Here is a 20,000-nt window from a genome sequence, read left to right as displayed (position 1 = left end):
GAGTTCCTAACCAAGTTGTCCCCCGAGTTAGCTCTGCAGTGTCGGAACGCCTTTTCCAACACTGTTTCAAAAACATTCAGCTCAGTTGCACATGAACGCAATTCAAAAACGACCTCCATGAATTTCCAGTTTTAATGATGATTCTAGAGGTGGTTGCCAACGCTGGGCAGAAAATCGGGACCTTAATAGACTTGGCATCCGACACTAATTATGACCCTCATAGTTCATGGTGTTGGAGGGATGCATGTCACTGTAAACACAAAGCGCTATCTACTAAAAGTCCGTGTTGCAACCACAAACGGCACCCTAAGATCTCACCAGCTTGTTTGTTATGGACTTGACAGCATTGCCGAGGTCAATCACTGTGTGTCGCCAAAAAAACTGCAAAAGATATTTCCCGATGTACCCCTCCATGAACTGGTCCGGCCCACACAAATTAATCTTCTCATCAGTCATAAGGAAGGAAAACTTGTCCCACAGAAGATCCGGTCTGTTGGAGATCTGGTCTTGTGGGAAGGTCCCCTTGGGAAGACGGTGGGGGGCTCTCACCCAGATCTCTTGGAAGAGGTAACCGTTACAGCTCACAACTCCGGAACGCATTTTGCACGCTCCATGCGGACAGCGGCGACAGAGTACAGAGAAGTCACCTGTAAAATCCCAAAGTCTCCACCTCAAACGCTTACCACAATGAGAGCTGCCAGCCGAAGTTTTATGGATTGGTGGAAGTGAGACAGCATAGGAGCTGCGTGTCAACCCAGGTGTGGTGGTTGTCAATGTGGAAATTGTCAACCTGGGGGAAAAGAGATGTCCCTCTCTGAAGAGCGAGAGCTGGAGCAAATAAAGAGTGGATTAATCTATGTAATGGGAGATCACCACAGTGAGGAGCCCCACTGGCATGCAAAATATCCCTGGTCTATGGATCCATCAACTCTACCAAACAATAAAAGAGCAGTTGAGGCAACATTCTTGAGGACTGAAAAACAGTTGGGAAGAGAACCAGAATGGAAAATGGTTTACAAGACTGAAGTTCATGACATGGTTGATCGAAAGGCTGCAGTCAAGCTCTCAAAAGAAGAAATAAAAAGTTGGTCTGGTCCTGTATGGTATATCAGCCACCTCATTGCACCAAATCCACACTCAACAACCACTCCAGTTCGCCTTGTGTGGAACAGCAGCCAAAAGTTCAGGGGTCAAAGCCTAAATGATCTACTGATCAAAGGCCCAGATGTCCTTAATGGCATCCGTGCTGTCCTCCTACGATTCCGGCAAGGTGTGTATGCTGCGCTCGGGGACATCAAGAAGATGTATAATTCAGTTTGGCTTGAGGATCAAGAAGTCCATCTACATCGCTTTCTCTGGAGAGACGCTGAGAATGAAGACATTCAAGAATATGCAGTCACAAGGGTCAACATTGGTGACAAACCAGCAGGCTGTATCACTCAGGTTGCCATGCGGGAGACAGCAAACTTGCCATTGTTTGACCACCTTAAAGAAGAACGTAGAGTCTTGGAGCAAGATACATATGTGGACGATATTCTTACCTCTCACAAAGATCTAAACAAGCTAAAAGAGATGACCATGAACATCGAACAAATCCTGAAAGCCGGTGGATTTCACATGAAGCCATGGGTGTACACTGGCCAAAGTGGGAGGCCAGAAAGTGGAAAGCTGAGAGCAAAAGAATCCTCTGTAATGGTCCTCCCAAACCAACTCTCTGAAGAGGAAAATAAAGCACTAGGTCTTGGCTATGATCCTAAAGATGACAAGCTTCGCTTGATGGTAGCTGTGAATTTTTCGAAAAAGAAGATGCGATTGGGAAAGAATCTGTCAAAAAATGAAGTAAGATCACAAACTCCAAACCCATTCACCCGAAGAGAGCTTCTAAGTCAAGTTTCCGGCCTTTATGATCCCCTTGGCCTTGTGACTCCAGTCAAGCAGAAAGGGGCTATTCTAGTAAGGAGAGCATTTCAAGAAGCGAGGGTGAAGCACTGCCCGTCAGAAGATACATGGGACATACCTTTATCTGAAGGTCTGCGGGAAGATGCCATCAGCTTACTTGAGAACTACACTGAGCTCAGTCAATTGAGATTCACTCGATCCCTGACACCCAAGGACTCAAGTGCTGAGCCCTGGGGTATCACATTTTCTGATGGTAGTGAACATTCTTATGGTGCAGTAATGTACTTACGATGGAAGTGTCGTCAAGGTGTGACTATACGGCTATTTGAGTCCAAAGCCAAGTTGACACCACTGGATCATAAAGGGGACGCAGTGAAGGCTGAAGTCTGTGGTGCTGTGTTTGCATCCCGTTTAAAAAAGTATTTCCTAAAACACTGCAAGATTTGTGTTGACAGATGGTATCACTTTGTTGAGAGCCAGACGGTTCTGGGAGCAATCCAACGGGAAAGCTATGGCTACCAAACATTCTTTGCCAATAGAGTCGGCGAAATCCAAAGCAGCACAAACGTCCAAGATTGGTGGTGGATCCCTGGAGTGCTCAATGTAGCAGACATTACCTCAAGAGGTGCAAGACCCCAAGATTTGGATGAAGACTCAGCATGGCAGGTGGGCCCAAAGTTCTTGAGCCTCCCAGAAAGTGAATGGCCAATCAAATCAGCCATGGATGTTGCTGTTGAAGCAAAAGAAAATATCATGCGTATTCAGAAAAAAACTTTTGTTGCTGCACTGACTCACGCCAAAACAAGGGAAGAACTGAAGGAAAGACTCCCTCCTATCCAAAGAAAGCTGCACAGGGCACCTGACGGGACCGCAATCACAAAACTTGTTGACGAAAAGTGGTTCAGCAATCTAGCAAGCCTACTAAAGACACTGGCAATGGTCTGGAGGGCAGCCAAAAAGTTCCTTGGTATCAAAGCCGAAGGGAGACTAAAGTGGGAGGCAGTCCAGTCAGCTGGTGTCATCACTGTAATTGAGAGGGAAGATGCTTTCCGAGATCTCTGTCTGGCAGCCCAAGAAGGGGTAACCTTCCCCAGCACCACAACAAACAGGCTGGTTGTGTACAAGGATGAAGCAACTGGGCTAATGATGTGCGGAGGCCGAGTTCAGCATTTCAAAGAAGACTGCTTGGGTGTCCCGTTAATTCCTTTTGATACTTGGCTTGGAACTCTATTGGCTCGTCAGAGTCATCAAGAAGGCCATGAGGGGGCTGCTGGAACTCTGCTGAGAATGAGGAAAAAGGCCTGGATAGTGCAAGGGAGAAGGCTAGCTCAAAAGGTGGTCAATGAATGCATCCACTGCAGAAAAGCAAAAGCTCGGGTCTGTCAGCAAGTCATGGGTGATCTACCTACGGAGAGGTCAAGACCTGCTTTACCATTCCAGTTTACCTCTGTTGACCTGTTTGGGCCATACCTGGTGAAAGATGATGTAAGGAAAAGAGTGTCCTCAAAGGCCTGGGGAGTTGTGTTCTGCTGCATGGCAAGCCGGGCTATCCACATAGAACTGGCCAGCAGTATGTCCACAGAAAGTTTCCTAATGGCATACCAAAGATTTTCTGCCATCCGAGGACACCCCCAGAAAGTTTGGTCAGATCCAGGGACAAACTTTATTGGTGCAAGATTCGTGCTGAAAGACCTGCATGATTTCCTGCAAGACCAAAACACTGCAAGTCTGGAAGAGTGTGCAGTAAAGAACGGGACAAGCTGGATATGGAAGGTGTTACCTGCTGATTCGCCACATCGAAATGGAGCTGCTGAAGCAGCAGTAAAGATCGCCAAGAGGGCCCTTCAAAGTTTAGGACAATCAAAAAGCCTTACCTTTTCTGAGTTCCTCACAGCACTTCACTTGGCTGCAAATTTGGCTAATGAGCGGCCTATTGACGCAAGAGTCCAGAGTAGTGAAGATCGCATTCAGTATGTGACGCCAAATTCACTTCTACTGGGTCGAGCATCAAAATGTGGTGACTTTAAATCTTTTGATTTTAATAACTACCCCTTCAAGCGACTTCATGATATCCAAAACCAAGTCAACAGCTTCTGGAAAGCCTGGTGCCAACTTGCTGGCCCGAATCTTTTCATCCGTCCTAAGTGGCATACGACTGAAAGAAATGTTGCCGTGGGGGATGTGGTTTGGCTTTGTGATCAGAATGCTCTGCGTGGACAATTCAGACTTGGAAGTGTTGTTGCTGTGACTGCAGACTCAAAGGGTGTCGTCAGGGATGCCAAAGTTCAAGTTGCAGCTGGACATTGTGTTCCAATGCCAAAACAACGACAGCAGTCCAGTCCTCAATATCCCATGACCAACAGGAGAGCCGCATTGGAATAGTACTACGAAGAGATGTCAGGCGGCTCATTGTTCTCCTGCCTGTCGTGGAACAAGATTCCCATTCAAAATGACTTTGAGTTCACCTTAAATTTCCGCAACCTTCCATTGTCGATACAAGAAGGTTGAGTGGGAGGTGTTGCGGTGAACAAGGAAGAGTGCTGCGCAGCTGCACAGGCACGCAGCCCTCCCCTCACGGAAGCAGCAGCGGTGCTCCAGCTGTCTTAATCAGAGAGGAGGAAGTGCTTCAGGTTCAACTCAACGTCATCAGCTGTGGCGTTTGTGGAAGCCAGAGCCAAAGAAGTGAGCTGAGGAAGCGCTGAAGTGCTTTTCAGCGTGGCCGAAGGACGTGCAGAAACGGGTTCCCACTCAAATAAAACTGAAGATGACTGCCGGTAAGAGGCGATTGTTTACTTTCACTTTCACGCTGAGTTTGGACTGTGAGGTGCGTTTAAGTGCGTCCGGAAATGTGGGACTTTTTAAATACAGCTGTTCACGTTGTGGTTTGCCCTCAGTTGGCTAAATTTGTGTTTACTTTAACTGGTAAAGGGGTATTATTAAATAAAACGTGCAATGAAAATAAATGTACAAATGAAATCAATTGATATCTCAACCTAAATGAAAAGGAAGTCATGATTGTTGGTTAGATTATTAAATTCAAAATACATGAAGTACTATATATACGATTCTTATTGTATTTATTTGTATTATGTATAGTAATTAAAAAATATGGAAATAGCTTCATTGTAAATAATATTTACCTGTTTATTGTGAAGTATATCAATGAAATATATGTGTATGAGTGTATCTATATATGTATGTGTATGTATATGTATAAATATATAATAGAAATGTACTTATTTAATGTATAACTGAACATTTACTGTTGGATATTGCTCTACTTTATTTAAAACGAATATTGAATGAATATTTACACTGTGTGTTCCAGGTTTTTCACCTGAAAAATAAATGGGAAAAGAAATTTAAGCCTCGTCATTTGGGAGTGAATCCCAGCAAAAATCTCCAGTCCTGTGGGAACAGTGCACAAAACAGGGTCCACCTGACAGTAAGTTCTTCACTCAGTTCGATTTCTGTCGGTTCTGTTTGGTTTTACTGTTCCAGTCCTTCACTTTCACTCTGTTGGTTCTATTTCTGTCGGTTCTGCAGACAAATACGATAACATGGACCTTCTAAACACAGACCAGATGATTAAAGAAAATAAAACAACTGCTAAAGAAAAAGTCAAGTAGACACAGACCCTTTAGCTTTAACTTTGTAAGCATGACGATCATGATGAATTTCTTGATTTTTGCGTTAAATTGAATTTTCTATGTAGAACCTGTTTTGTCTGAAGAATGAGGGGTTTATATCTCGATGTCCGGCCCCTCAGTGGTCCAACCCTCATCCTGTCAGGACATCCTGAGCAGAACCCGGGCGGTTCCGCTGCTTTTCGTTACTGAGATTTGATGTTTAGGACGACTGCTGGAAACTAACGTTGTTAAAGGTAAGAAGAGGAAACATAAACGCATGAATGGAAGTGGAAAGCCAGACGAGGCCCCTTCAGACCTGGCGATTTCATATTGTTTTTGTAATGTTTCTTCTTATTATTATTATTATTAGGGACCGAGCCTACCGGCAAGGTCCCTATTGTGTTTGTCCGCAGGCGAGAAACAAAGGCTGGGCCTTATTATTATTATATATTCTTTTTCTTCTCCGTCTGGCTCATATTTGACCCCCTAAACACGCTCAAAAACTCACCAAATTTTGCACGCTCAATTAGACGGGGATAGAAGTTCACATATGTGAAAATGATCCCCCAGAGTCCAAAAATGGCTCTCTAGCGCCGCCTAGAACATTAAACGGCCACCGAGGCCCGTAGGAATGTCGTAGAGACATCAAACGAAAACTAATTTGTTCGTCTCATCGAGACCTACGATTTACGCGCTCTAACTTTTGACCTAAAACCAACAGGAAGTCCGCAATTTGCCTTTCAAAATACGATTTTTGCCCAAATACCCTTTACGCAAACGCTATCTCCTCCTAGGGCGAAAGCATCGGCTTGAAAACAGTATCATAAAAAAGAGGAGATTGTCCTCTTCAAAAACTTAGAACAGATTGTTATTTAATGCTATGGTTTCATTTTTATTAGCCCTCAAAGTTTCCTAGCAAAATCACGCCTCCTCCCTCCTCCTCCCTCCTCCCATCCAGATACATGGGAAAACCGAAATTTCACCTCAAAAACAGCCGTGACAGAACAGTCCGAACAACTATCAAATGTGGCAAAACCGTGCCTCGCAGACACAAACCGAGCACATCACAATCACCACAAGAACCTTACGAACACGATGATGTAGGAATTGTGGGGAAAATTCCATAAGAAAGGGCCTTTTTGACGAGTAAGAAACATGCTGTCTGATTTTTTTTCACCCACGATTTAACATTGAGCCTGATTGAGGAAAATCCCGCGTTTGCGTCAAACTGCGACTCCTACAGTCTAAAGTTTACGCGTCACTGATTCCAAACCCACACAGACTGAAAGAGGACAAAAATTCCTCTCAAGAAATTATATTTTTATCCACATAGCTGCCCGACAAGTATTGATTCGGAGGAGTTGTTTCCAAAAGATTTTCGGAAAATCGTCTGCCTCTCACTCTGATCACATGCACTCATTTTAGCTGCGGGCCACGCCCTGCTGTGTGAACACAGACAGGGATGATGTCACACCTTCCGGAATGTTCCTTCAGTCTCCCCCAGCATTGTCTATGAGCTGACCTGTATAATGAAGCTACCATGTGTGCTTTGTGGAGGAGCTAACATGCTAGTGGGCACTGTGACATAATGCTAATGCTTTCTAATGCTCTCTAATGCTAATGCTAGGCCTGTTAACTTAGCTGGTTAGCATTTGAGATTAGACCAGATTTCGGGTCAACAACACCTGGGGGTATAACCTGTGTGATTTTCAGGTACATCACAGGTCTGCTCATGCTACTTAGCAGGCTAACAAAGTTTTGTTGGAATGAGCTGAAATTTTATGGGTGGCCTTATGGGGGCGCTATGGTTACGGATCACTAGCTAATTAGCTGTTTCCCGCCAACTTTTGACCACGCCTTAGGGTTAGCATCCTAACAAAGTTTGTTCGATTGAGCTGAAATTTGCTGTGTGGCCTTATGGGGGCGCTACGGTTACGGATCACTAGCTAATTAGCTGCTTTCCGCCAACTTTTGACCACGCCTTACGGTTAGGATGCTAACAAAGTTTGTTCGATTGAGCTGAAATTTGGTGTGGCCCTTATGGCGGGGCAAGGGTTCCAAAGAGGCCATAATAGGGGCAAGTCCGACGGGCCGTCGTCCGGCAAGGGTCGAGGTCCCTACCAACGCTGCTTGCAGCTTTAATTTCCCTTTGATTTTTTTACAGGACGAAACTTCACGAACAACTCAGTGAAAATAGTCTTGATGGTTTGTGCTGCTTTGGTTTTTAAGATAGAAGAAGTTTATTATGAGATGAAGGACTGTGAGGACAGGAAGAACCTCCATTATTGTGGGCATCACAGGAAACCCCCCAGAAGGGCAAACTTCTTCACACTGTTCAGCACAAACAACCTATCAACCTGGACAATGTGGGGCTGCGTCAACTTAGATTGACCTTAAATATAGTTTTTAATATGTTAAAAAACAAAAGCAGCAGGAATGATTGGGACTATTTTATGGCCACAAGTCAGAGACGTGAGTCTGCAGGGGGGAGTTGTGATCGGGGCATGGGGGTCATGGGGGGCGCAGGGCTGAGCAGGGCTGAGCAGGGCTGAGCAGGGCTGAGCAGGGCTGAACAGGGCTGAGCAGGGCTGAGCAGGGCTGAACAGGGCTGAACAGGGCTGAGCAGGGCTGAACAGGGCTGAACAAGGCTGAACAGGGCTGAGCAGGGCTGAACAGGGCTGAACAGGGCTGAACAGGGCTCCACCTCTGACCCCGCTCTGATTCTCTGTCCAAACTCAGATGTTTCCTCTGTGAGGTCTTGAAAAGCAGAAGCAAAGCAGAACAACATTAAACTTCAGCAGAAACTACAAACGTGTGTTTTGTTTGTTCAAACTTTGGAAATGAGGAAAAGAAACTGCTTCACACAAGAAGCAGAAAAAGTTCTGTAAAGCTCCACGCTGACCGTGCCGACTGACCACAAAGTCCACATCACGCTATAAAGAATCTGCTCCTGGGGGTGTAGAGTTGACTGTTCTCCGACCGGGGCCTGCGCCAGCCTTCGCTTTCCTGGGTCTGGGGGCGGGGCTGGTCCGGGGCGCGGCGGCTGGGGCCGTCTCTGCCTTGCCGGGTTGGGGGGGGGCGCTGGGTGGGCCTGTTCCCGGGGGTGCGGCGGGACTCGCCGTCGGGGTTGGGGGGGCTCTCGGCCCGGGGGCCCCGCTCCGGCCTTTTCTCGGCTTGGCGGCTTGGGTCGGGGCCTGGGGCCCTGTGCCCTTTATCCTTCTCTTGTGGGCTCCTCTTGCCTGGGGGGGATTCCTCTCTGCATTCTCCGTCAGGTGCTTTTTGGGCGGGGACGTGGCTCTCTGGGGTGGTTCGCTGGGGTCTCCCCGGGCCTGGGGGGCTTCCGTCTGCCGGGGTGGCGGTGTCCGGGCCCGATGGCCTCGGACCCCGGGGTGTCGCCACGGGTCCCCCCACAGCAGTTCCGGCCACACCCAGTGGACAAACCACACACACACACACACACACACACACACACACACACACACACACACACACACACACACACACACACACACACACACACACACACACACACACACACACACACACACATTTCCACTCCTCACTAAAGGTGCTTCTGAAGTTGCTTGTTCTCTATCTCTACTTTAAAAATCATGTTCCTCTTTTGTTGTCACCTCTTTGTTAATTCATGTTCCTGCTTCACGTTACTGTCTAGATAGAGCTGCTCAGGCTGGTTAATCTAAGAAATCATCTTACTGTCTAGATAGAGCTGCTCAGGCTGGTTAATCTAAGAAATCATCTTACTGTCTAGATAGAGCAGCTCAGGCTGGTTAATCTAAGAAATCATCTTACTGTCTAGATAGAGCAGCTCAGGCTGGTTTAATCCACAAACAGTTGGAAAATATTTGGATCAGTGTGATAACTGCAAATAATATATGTAGCACAACAAGGATATTGTATGTTATCCCCCCTCCCCCCTCCTCCCTCAAACTTTTTCTCTCTTTTCTCTTCTCTCTCTCTTTGAGCGTTCCCCCCCGGTCGTGTACGGCAGCCATGCCATCTTTTGACGGAGAAGGCAACAGGAGGAGACTCCAGGTCTCTCCCTGTTGCAAGACCAAAATCTGTTCTGACTCCGAAGGTTCTAGATCACATCATATTGTTGGCCCAAGCTGCCGAACAGGACAACGGCAAAAAAAATAAATAAATAAATAAAAAATAAAGAATCTTCTCATGATTCCTTTTGAACTGCTAATATCTGTTATGTTCAAACATGAATGTCTGTTTTTGCAGCGGCTGAAGTTCATCGAGTCCGTCCAACACAAAGACAAACATGTCCAGAGCTCGGGTGAGGAGATCTCATATCTTATTGATCTGATAGTGACTCAGAGCTGTGATTGATCAACAGGACGGTTCTATTTAACAGTCTTGTCTTTGTCCAGATGTCAGCTGGTCTGAGTCCAATATGCTGAAGTTGGTACCAGACAAAGTCAAACGGTCTGTTTTGTCTTTCAGCGTCGCTCCGGTGAGGAACCACAGCCTGGGGACCTGATTGAGATCTCTCGCATCGGCTATCAGCACTGGGCTGTGTACATTGGCGACGGCGACGTCGTTCACTTGACAGGACAATGTGAGTCCCAAACCCAAAGTGTGGAACAAAACACGTCACAAACAATCAACACAATTTGTCATCTTAACTCCTCAAGAAGCAACATGTCCCTCAATAGTTCCAGAATATAAACTTTACAAGAGAAAACATGTTTTAATCAACAGTCTTTCCATCATATTTGTCCCCAGCTGGACTCGGCAGTGTCAGTGGCAGTGTCAGTGGGATGTCTGTTGGGGGTGGGACGGCCACGGTGAGGAGAGAGAAGCTGGAGGACGTAGTGGGAACCAGCAAGTGGAAAATCAACAACAACATGGACAAGCGGTACAAACCCCGCCCAGCAGACGTCATCGTGAAAGAGGCCTGTTCTCTGGTGGGCAGTACTCAGTCCTACCGTGTCTTCAGTCGCAACTGCGAACATTTAGCCACTCAGCTGCGCTACGGCAAGAAGTGGTCCCGCCAGGTAGGTGGACCCAGAAGACACTTTGACACTGAAATCATGAGATGGTCACTTATGTTGGACACAGTTCTTATGTTGGACACAGTTTGGCCTGTTGGGGCTGGTTGGTCTGTACGATACAGAATGACACTAATCTCCTGCTTAAATGTTGAACGTCCGTTGTCCATAACGTCCTGGTCAGGGACTGAAACATGTCCGGTCCTCTGTGCAGGTGTTAGGAGCCATAACATTAAGTGTGGCCACAGGTCTGGTGATGATCTCGGCAGGGGTCGTGGGACTGGCTTTCTCCCTGGTGAGACGCTAAAGGAAAGAAGAGGGCGACACACTGACAGGAAGTCCAGCGTCGCCTCAGCGGAGAAACTTCATGAGCAGATCATCAGCAAAGTGTCACCGATGACTCTGCCGCCATAACTAAATAACAAATATCAGTTTGAATGTGGTTCAGTCTACCTTCACCTGTGTCTCCAGCTGCCTGATGTGGGACAAAGACTTTCTGACATCAGACCTCAAAGTTTGAAAATACAGTTTCTTACCAAAGTGCCAAGTTCAAATGTCAGAGTTTGAAATTTAGAGGATGAAACCTTCATGTAGTAGTACACATATGAAGTATAAATACCAGTTCATCAGTAGTTTACTCAATTAGCTCAAATGAACAATTCTTAACAAGTCAATATACATAATTTGTTATTGTTGCTGTTGTTTGTACAGCTCACAGGAATGTGAAGTGAAACTGATTCTTCTTCTACTGATATTAAAAAGATTGTCAATGTTTGAAATAAAGAAACAATTATTTCAATTGTGTTTGTCTTTTCTTTGTGTCGTGGAAGAATCAATATGACATGTCACGTCCTAAAGGAGTTAGGAAAGGTGTTAGGAGGCTTCCTAAAGGAGTTAAGGAAAGGTGTTAGGAGACTTCCTAAAGGAGTTAGTGAAAGGTGTTAGGAGGCTTCCTAAAGGAGTTAAGGAAAGGTGTTAGGAGACTTCCTAAAGGAGTTAGTGAAAGGTGTTAGGATGCTTCCAAAAGGAGTTAAGGAAAGGTGTTAGGAGGCTTCCTAAAGGAGTTAGTAAAGGTGTTGGATGGCTTCCTAAAGGAGTTAAGGAAAGGTGTTAGGATGCTTCCTAAAGGAGTTAGGAAAGGTGTTAGGAGGCTTCCTGAAGGAGTTAGGAAAGGTGTTAGGAGGCTTCCTAAAGGAGTTAAGGAAAGGTGTTAGGAGGCTTCCTAAAGGAGTTAGTGAAAGGTGTTAGGAGGCTTCCTAAAGGAGTTAGTAAAGGTGCTAGGAGGCTTCCAAAAGGAGTTAAGGAAAGGTGTTAGGAGGCTTCCTAAAGGAGTTAGGAAAGGTGTTAGGAGACTTCCTAAAGGAGTTAGTAAAGGTGTTAGGAAGCTTCCTAAAGGAGTTAGGAAAGGTGTTAGATGGCTTCCTAAAGGAGTTAAGGAAAGGTGTTAGGATGCTTCCTAAAGGAGTTAAGGAAAGGTGTTAGGAGATTTCCTAAAGGAGTTAGGAAAGGTGTTAGGAGACTTCCTAAAGGAGTTAGTAAAGGTGTTAGGAAGCTTCCTAAAGGAGTTAGTAAAGGTGTTAGGAGGCTTCCTAAAGGAGTTAGTGAAAGGTGTTAGGAGGCTTCCTAAAGGAGTTAGTAAAGGTGCTAGGAGGCTTCCTAAAGGAGTTAGTGAAAGGTGTTAGGAGGCTTCCTAAAGGAGTTAGTAAAGGTGTTAGGAAGCTTCCTAAAGGAGTTAAAGAAAGGTGCTAGAAGACTTCCTAAAGGAGTTAGGAAAGGTGTTAGGAGGCTTCCTAAAGGAGTTAAAGAAAGGTGCTAGAAGACTTCCTAAAGGAGTTAGGAAAGGTGTTAGGAGGCTTCCTAAAGGAGTTAGTAAAGGTGTTAGGAGACTTCCTAAAGGAGTTAGGAAAGGTGTCAGGAGGCTTCCTAAAGGAGTTAGGAAAGGTGTTAGAAGGCTTCCTAAAGGAGTTAGGAAAGGCGATCATGTTGTTGTGACAGTCAGACCAAACTTCCACTAGGTGGCGTAATAATAATGTGACGGCGGTGAAGGTTAGTGACGTCTGTCGTGGTGAAACAAGTAGAAATGTATAAAGTAGTATAAAGGTGGTTCCTCTCACGTTCCTCTGAGGTTCTAACCTCTGATATAAAGTCAAATATCTCAGGTTTGAATGTAAATCAAAGGAAACTGGACTTTCCTGTGTTGGTTCTACATCATCCAGAACATTCCTAGTTGGGATCTGGGTTCTAGATGATTTCAAGTTGTTCTAGGCAGATTATTGCTTTGGTAACTTACATGATCTGTTCCTTTTTCAGTCATCCTGAGTTTCCCTGAACGCTCCGATGAGTGGGTTCCTTTAAATGTGGTCGCATCAGTGGTTCCTAGACTAAAGGAGGTTCTAAAGGAAGCATCAGTGGTTCCTAGGGTGAAGGAGGTTCTAAAGGAAGCATCAGTGGTTCCTAGGCTAAAGGAGGTTCTAAAGAAAGCATCAGTGGTTCCTAGGGTGAAGGAGGTTCTAAAGGAAGCATCAGTGGTTCCTAGGCTAAAGGAGGTTCTAAAGGAAGCATCAGTGGTTCCTAGGCTAAAGGAGGTTCTAAAGAAAGCATCAGTGGTTCCTAGGGTGAAGGAGGTTCTAAAGGAAGCATCAGTGGTTCCTAGGCTAAAGGAGGTTCTAAAGGAAGCATCAGTGGTTCCAAGGGTGAAGGAGGTTCTAAAGAAAGCATCAGTGGTTCCTAGGCTAAATGAGGTTCTAAAGGAAGCATCAGTGGTTCCTAGGCTGAAGGAGGTTCTAAATGAAGCATCAGTGGTTCCTAGGGTGAAGGAGGTTCTAAAGAAAGCATCAGTGGTTCCTAGGCTAAAGGAGGTTCTAAACGAAGCATCAGTGGTTCCTAGGCTGAAGGAGGTTATAAAGAAAGCATCAGTGGTTCCTAGGCTAAAGGAGGTTCTAAAGGAAGCATCAGTGGTTCCTAGGCTAAAGGAGGTTCTAAAGGAAGCATCAGTGGTTCCTAGGCTAAAGGAGGTTCTAAAGGAAGCATCAGTGGATCCTAGGCTAAAGGAGGTTCTAAAGGAAGCATCAGTGGATCCTAGGCTAAAGGAGGTTCTAAAGGAAGCATCAGTGGTTCCTAGGCTAAAGGAGGTTCTAAAGGAAGCATCAGTGGTTCCTAGGCTAAAGGAGGTTCTAAAGGAAGCATCAGTGGATCCTAGGCTAAAGGAGGTTCTAAAGGAAGCATCAGTGGATCCTAGGCTAAAGGAGGTTCTAAAGGTAGCAGTGAACCTCCTTTCCTTAGTTTACTGAGAATTCTAACACTCCTTATCATGGCCCCCAGTGTTGATATGACACTAGATTCTGGTCCAGACGTCTCATTTATAAAACATTCATAAGATTCCTAATAAAAATGTTTGTGCGCCCAAAAGCAGAAAATGGCGTGCACCAAAAACATTGTAATCTATAAAACCGTGCGTACGCACATCTGCACACACTTTCCTTTTATAGATCTAGTCCACCTGGAAGGTTCCGTTCAGGCCCCGCCCTCAACACGCCCACTTTCTACCAGCAGTGGTCATTCAGCCTGTTGATCGCCGGCATTTGACACTAAATCCTGACAGAAAAGATGAAGAAAAGGAATTTTACGGAGTGAGAAATAGTGATGGAGGAGGTGGAGGTCAGGAGATGATATTATTTGGTGTCACAGTAGTGGAATCACTAATCAAAGAAAATATAAGTGATCAGCAGCTCGACATCACTACTGGAAATAGTGTGAGAGTCTGAGAGATCAGTGACTGAAGAGGTGGAGGAGAAGAGCCTGATCTGAAGGTGGAGGACAGAGGAGAGTGACATCATGGAGGAGAGTGACATCATGGAGGAGAGTGACATCATGGGGGAGAGTGACATCATAGAGGAGAGTGACATCATGGGGGAGAGTGACATCATAGAGGAGAGTGACATCATAGAGGAGAGTGACATCATGGGGGAGAGTGACATCATAGAGGAGAGTGACATCATGGAGGAGAGTGACATCATAGAGGAGAGTGACATCATGGAGGAGAGTGATATCATAGAGGAGAGTGACATCATGGAGGAGAGTGACATCATGGTAGTTTTATCTGTTTATTAAATGTATAAATTAAATATTTGAACGGGGACGGTGAAAAGACTCAGTGGACTTTGTGTTTTATCTTCAATCATTAGAGGTGGAGGAGGAGGGTGGAGGAGGAGGGTGGAGGAGGAGGGTGGAGGTCGTCTGCAGCAGCAGAGCGTCCAGAGTGCATGACCGTACCGTGAGCAGCTTTTATCAGGATTTACAGCCATAATGTAAAAATATCCTAAACTGTATCACCGATCACGTCTGTATAATAATAGAATAAGAAATATAAAATCTATCATTTCTTTATTTTACATGTAACTCGTTGGTAAATCATCTCAATTGCAGTTTTTTAGCATGAGACTTTCCCAGAGACTCACTGTAGTTGTTACCGTGTACATAGTTTAGTATATTTGTACCTTATAGCTGTAAATCCTAATAAAAGAACAGACGTCCCCAGAGACTGGAGACACTCAATCAGTGAGCTCCAGAGGACGGGAACCAGTTTTTACACAACAGCAGAACATCCACACTGCAGCTTTACTCACGACTGTCACCGCACTATTTATGTGTTTACTCTGGAATTAGACTGATTGTTACTCACTTTGTCACCATTGATAATCAATCAGTTCTGTCCTCTGGATCATTGATAATCAATCAGTTCTGTCCTCTGGATCATTGATAATCAATCAGTTCTATCCTCTGGATCATTGATAATCAATCAGTTCTACCCTCTGGATCATTGATAATCAATCAGTTCTATCCTCTGGATCATTGATAATCAATCAGTTCTGTCCTCTGGATCATTGATAATCAATCAGTTCTATCCTCTGGATCATTTGAAGATGAAGGTTTGACATATGAACATGGTTCTGCTGATTCAGCAGTAACGTTCCACTAAAGAAACATCTAGAACTCTGCAGCTCGGCTGTTTATGATGACATGGATCAATAAGTCTGATATTTGAAGATGATAAATGGATGAGATGAATCTGGTTCAATTCTCCACCTCACCATCAGCACCACCAGGTTCCTCGTCTCCAGAATGTGCTGCTCAAGGTTCTAAGTTGTCGTACCGGTACCAACGTTCTCCAGCTAAGTTTATTTTTATAGATCACAAACTTTGTGTTCGCCGTGGCGTACGTATCTTTCAGGACCTGTTTTGTGCTTCAGCGACTTTATAAATGAGACCCCTGGACTTAAAATGTTAAATGTTTAACTTGGTCACATGACTGACTGACTCAGATGCTTTGGTTTTAACTGAAAATGTGAATTAGGTTTCATCTTAACTTGGTTCATCTTCATTTAAAAAATATAAAAATACACTTGTGTTTAGTTTTGAACAAAGTGAGCTGAACTCCCTTTTAAATGTCTCCATGTATAGCTGCTTGTTCACACCCAAAACACACTGAATATTTATTATGGCAATAATTTACAGGTTAAACATTGATGTGTTTTCATATGTGAAAGATATTCGTGTAGAAAATCAAGCTATTTTGTTTGTTTGTTTGTTTCTAATCACAGGAAAGCACTGGCTGAGGAGATTCGTCCGTTCATATTTGATTTGGTTCGTATTTATATTCTCACATATAAAAGTATTGATTTTATCTTAACGGACTTGGTCCCTTGCTGTTATTTCTATTATTTCAGTAATATAATTTAAAAAGTCTGGTGCTCCTGGAAATAGGGAACTTTTAGTTACCTGCTTCATAAATGTAGGCCATTATTCTTTTTCACCAGTAGATGTCAGTGTTGGCTTTGGCCTGTGAGAAATTGTAGGGAGAAAACACAAAGCTTGGCCATGGATTGAATGACTTCTTCATTCAGAGTTTCTTTCCTCTTGGTTTGACCTTTTTTCTGGAAGGAGGCTGATGATCTCTGAAGCCTGGAGCATCTTCCAGGAGAAGAAGTTTCTGTATGTACTAGTTACGATGAATACTTCAGTAAAAGCAAAGCATAAGCCTTTTTGTTGTGGGAATAGCTTTGGTGACGTGAAGCTGTTTCTTTATGAAAAAATTGTAAAATCTGGTCATTGTGCTCACAAAGCAGAACTTCATGGGCCTGGATAATTGAAGACGCTCATCACACTAAGGAAGTATAAAGAAAAGTACATGAGCAGGTTTGTTCAGCAGTTAGTATGTAAGTCACTGTTTTACTGCAACAGCTTGAGTTTTACAAATATGCAGTGTTGTCAGTGGGGCGGGCTGGCCCCTGCTGCCGCGCTCCGGGTCTGGGGGAGTGGGGGGACGGAGGGGCTCCGGGTTCTGGATGGACAGTTGACTGAGAGTGACCTCCAGGGCCTGATATATGGGAGGTGTGTGTGTGTGTGTGTGTGTGTGTGTGTGTGTGTGTGTGTGTGTGTGTGTGTGTGTGTGTGTGTGTGTGTGTGTGTGTGTGTGTGCGTGCGTGCGTGCGTGCGTGCGTGCGTGTGGGTGTGGGTGTGGGTGTGGGTGTGGGTGTGTGTGTGTGTGTGCGTGCGTGCGTGCGTGCGTGCGTGCGTGTGTGTGTGTGTGTGTGTGTGTGTGTGGGTGTGGGTGTGTGTGTGTGTGTGAGTGTGTGAGTGTGAGGGGGGTGCCCTAACCACTGGCTTTCAGCCGGGCTCGCACTGGGCCCTGCGGGTCTTGCACTCTGCTGTCTGGCCGTTGGGTGGGGTGGGGGCTCCCTGCCCGGGTCCCCTTACGGCGCCTTGTCGGGGGGGGTTAGTTCCCCGGGTCCTAAGCCGGCCGCTCGGGGGTGGGGTGGGGCAGCGCGGGGGGTCCAGCTGGGCCAAGGTCCTAGCGATGGGGGGACTCCCTCCCTCAGAACCCTCCCTGCCTTACCTCACCTTACATGACTCCACTGGGGGGGGTAAACCGCTTTCGGGGTTCTGCCGCTTGGCAGCGGTAGAACGCCCTGGCCCCGTGACCCCCCAATTATAAACCGCACCATAGACACACACATTGCACCCACCTCCTCAAAACACAAAGACACACCCCTACATGCATCCAACACTCCACAGGGTGGAGGGAGGGCGGGAGATGTGGCTCCCCCCAGAACCTCCCGCTGGTGTCCCGACCCGGCCCGGGGTGAGTGCGGCTGGAATGCGGGGGGTGCGCTCCCTCGGGCATGGCGCTCGTGGGGGGGCTGGGGTGCGGTGCTCCTTCCCCATTCGCTGTTGGATTAGTGGAGGATGGGATATCGCGGTGGCCGGGTGGGGGCCGGGCTGGGGGCCTGGGGGGCGAGAGGCATCACCCCCCCCCCCCCGACCCGAGTGTGTGAGTGTGAGTGTGAGTGTCTGTGTCTGTGTCTGTGTCTGTGTCTGAGTCTGTGTCGGGTGGGGGTGGCGGTGGGGGTGGGTGGGGGTGAGGGTGTATCTTTCAAGATCGGGGGGAGAATCATAGGGCGGGAAAGTGGGGGGTGGTATATGAGGCTCCTGGGGGTGGAGAGTTGACTGTCCTCCGACAGGGGCCTGTTCGGGCCTTCGCTTTTCCTGGTCTGGGGGCGGGCCTGGCCCGGGGCGCGGCGGCTGGGGCCATCTCTGCTTTGCCGGGTTGGGGGGGGGGGGTCAGTATCCGGGGGTGCGGCGGGCCTCGCCGCCGGAGTTGGGGGGGCTCTCAGCCCGCTCGGCCCGGGGGGCCTCCCGCTCCGGCCTTTTCTCGGCTTGGCGGCTTGGGTCGGGGCCTGGGGCCCTGTGCCCTTTATCCTTCTCTTGTGGGCCCCTCTTGCCTGAGGGGGATTCCTCTCTGCATTCTCCATCTGATGCTCTCTGGGAGGGGCCGTGGCTCTCTGGGGTGGTTCGCTGGGGCCTCCCCGGGCCTAGGGGGCTGCCGTCTGCCGGGGTGGCGGTGTCCGGGCCCGATGGCCTCGGGCCCCGGGGTGTCGCTACGGGTCCCCCCCCAACAGTTCCGGCCACACCCAGTGGACAAACCACACACACACACACACACACACACACACACACACACACACACACACACACACACACACACACACACACACACACACACACACACACACACACACACACACACACACACTTCCACTCCTCATGAAAGGTGCTTCTGAAGTCGCTTGTTTTCTGTCATCATTTGCTTAAACTCTCAAAATCATGTTCCTCTTTGTTAATTCATGTTCCTGCTTCATGTTACTGCCTAGATAGAGCTGCTCAGGCTGGTTAATCTAAGAAATCATCTTACTGCCTAGATAGAGCTGCTCAGGCTGGTTAATCTAAGAAATCATCTTACTGCCTAGATAGAGCTGCTCAGGCTGGTTAATCTAAGAAATCATCTTACTGTCTAGATAGAGCTGCTCAGGCTGGTTTAATCTAGAAAATCACGTTACTGTCTAGATAGAGCTGCTCAGGCTGGTTAATCTAATAACAGTTGTAAAGTATTTGATATTATATATTTGATAACTGTAAATAATATATGTAGCACAACAAAGGTATTGTATGTTGCCCCCCCTGTGTGTTGTGGTCTCTGCTGACCCCTGCTGTTCACTCACACAAACACATTTATTTTTGTTCACTTTTTATTTCACAGGTAAGTCAGTTGGCCCCGCCCCCTCCACCGAGAGGCATTCTGGGAAACAGAATCAGGTTCAATCATCTCCTCCACAAAGACTGAGAAGAGCCTTCTGGTAGTCTCCTTTAGTGTGCTCCTACACACACACACACACACACACACACACACACACACACACACACACACACACACACACACACACACACACACACACACACACACACACACACACACACAGTCAGTACTGTCCTTGATCCTGAAAAATAAATCTTTATATTATCATATATTGTAAATTATCTTTATACTGTAAGTTCCTCTGTCAGTTCTGTAGGTTCTGTTTCTGTCAGTTCTGTTTCAGTAGGTTCTGTCAGTTCTGTTTTGGTCAGTTCTGTTTCAGTCAGTTCTGTCGGTTCTGTTTCAGACGGTTCTGTTTCAGTCAGTTCTGTTGGTTCTGTTTAGATCGGTTCTGTGTCAGTAAGTGCTGTTGGTTCTGTTTCTGTCGGTTCTGTTTCTGCCCGTTCGGTTTTGATCGGTTCTGTTTCAGTTGGTTCTTTTTCTGTTGGATCTAATTCAGTATGTTCTGTTTCTGTTGGTTTCAGTCGGTTCTGTTGGTTCTGTTTCGGTCAGTTCTGTCAGTTCTTGTTCTGTCTGTTCTGTTCTGTTCCAGTTGGTTATGTTTCTGTCTGCTCTTTTTCAGTCAGTTCTGTTTCAGCCAGTTCTGTCGGTTCTGTTTTGGTTGGTTCTGTTTCTGTCGGTTCTGTTTCAGTCAGTTTTGTCAGTGCTGATTTGGTTGGTTCTGTTTTAGTCAGTTCTGTCAGTCCTGTTCCAGTTGGTTCTGTTTATGTCAGTTCTGTTGGCTCTGTTTCAGTTGGTTCT

The 20,000-nt window shown here is 46.4% G+C and overlaps 3 protein-coding genes across 4 annotated transcripts in view; 1 reads left to right on the top strand and 2 right to left on the bottom strand.

Annotated features, from left to right (window-relative positions):
• The window catches only part of LOC308125731 (annexin A2-like), a 13,130-nt gene extending 8,455 nt beyond the window's left edge, over positions 1-4,675 (bottom strand). The window contains exon 1 of the mRNA XM_080489690.1: positions 4,365-4,675. The gene's annotated coding sequence lies outside the window, so the exon portion shown is untranslated. The remainder of the gene's footprint in view (positions 1-4,364) is intronic.
• On the top strand, positions 4,535-11,344 carry LOC308125740 (phospholipase A and acyltransferase 4-like). 2 transcript variants are annotated; one of them, XM_080489702.1, is made up of 7 exons: positions 4,535-4,673; positions 5,228-5,344; positions 5,669-5,782; positions 9,777-9,831; positions 9,999-10,113; positions 10,281-10,552; positions 10,761-11,344. In XM_080489702.1, exons 4-7 carry the CDS (start codon positions 9,817-9,819, stop codon positions 10,851-10,853), a joined length of 495 nt encoding a protein of 164 aa, XP_080345828.1. In that variant the 5' UTR covers positions 4,535-4,673; positions 5,228-5,344; positions 5,669-5,782; positions 9,777-9,816; the 3' UTR covers positions 10,854-11,344. The 2 variants fall into 2 exon arrangements, with proteins under 2 accessions (XP_080345828.1, XP_080345827.1); XM_080489701.1 differs by lacking the exon at positions 5,669-5,782 and having other exon boundaries at positions 10,761-11,343.
• A 7,776-nt stretch (positions 11,345-19,120) lies between these two features.
• The window catches only part of LOC308125181 (annexin A2-like), a 13,218-nt gene continuing 12,338 nt past the window's right edge, over positions 19,121-20,000 (bottom strand). The window contains exon 11 of the mRNA XM_080488721.1: positions 19,121-19,260. Coding sequence (XP_080344847.1) covers positions 19,201-19,260 — 60 coding nt within the window. The 3' untranslated portion in view covers positions 19,121-19,200. The remainder of the gene's footprint in view (positions 19,261-20,000) is intronic.

The sequence above is a fragment of the Lipophrys pholis genome (assembly GCF_963383615.2).
Source record: "Lipophrys pholis genome assembly, chromosome: 2".
NCBI classification, from domain to species: Eukaryota; Metazoa; Chordata; class Actinopteri; order Blenniiformes; family Blenniidae; genus Lipophrys; species Lipophrys pholis.
This window is presented reverse-complemented; position numbering and strand designations above follow the sequence as displayed.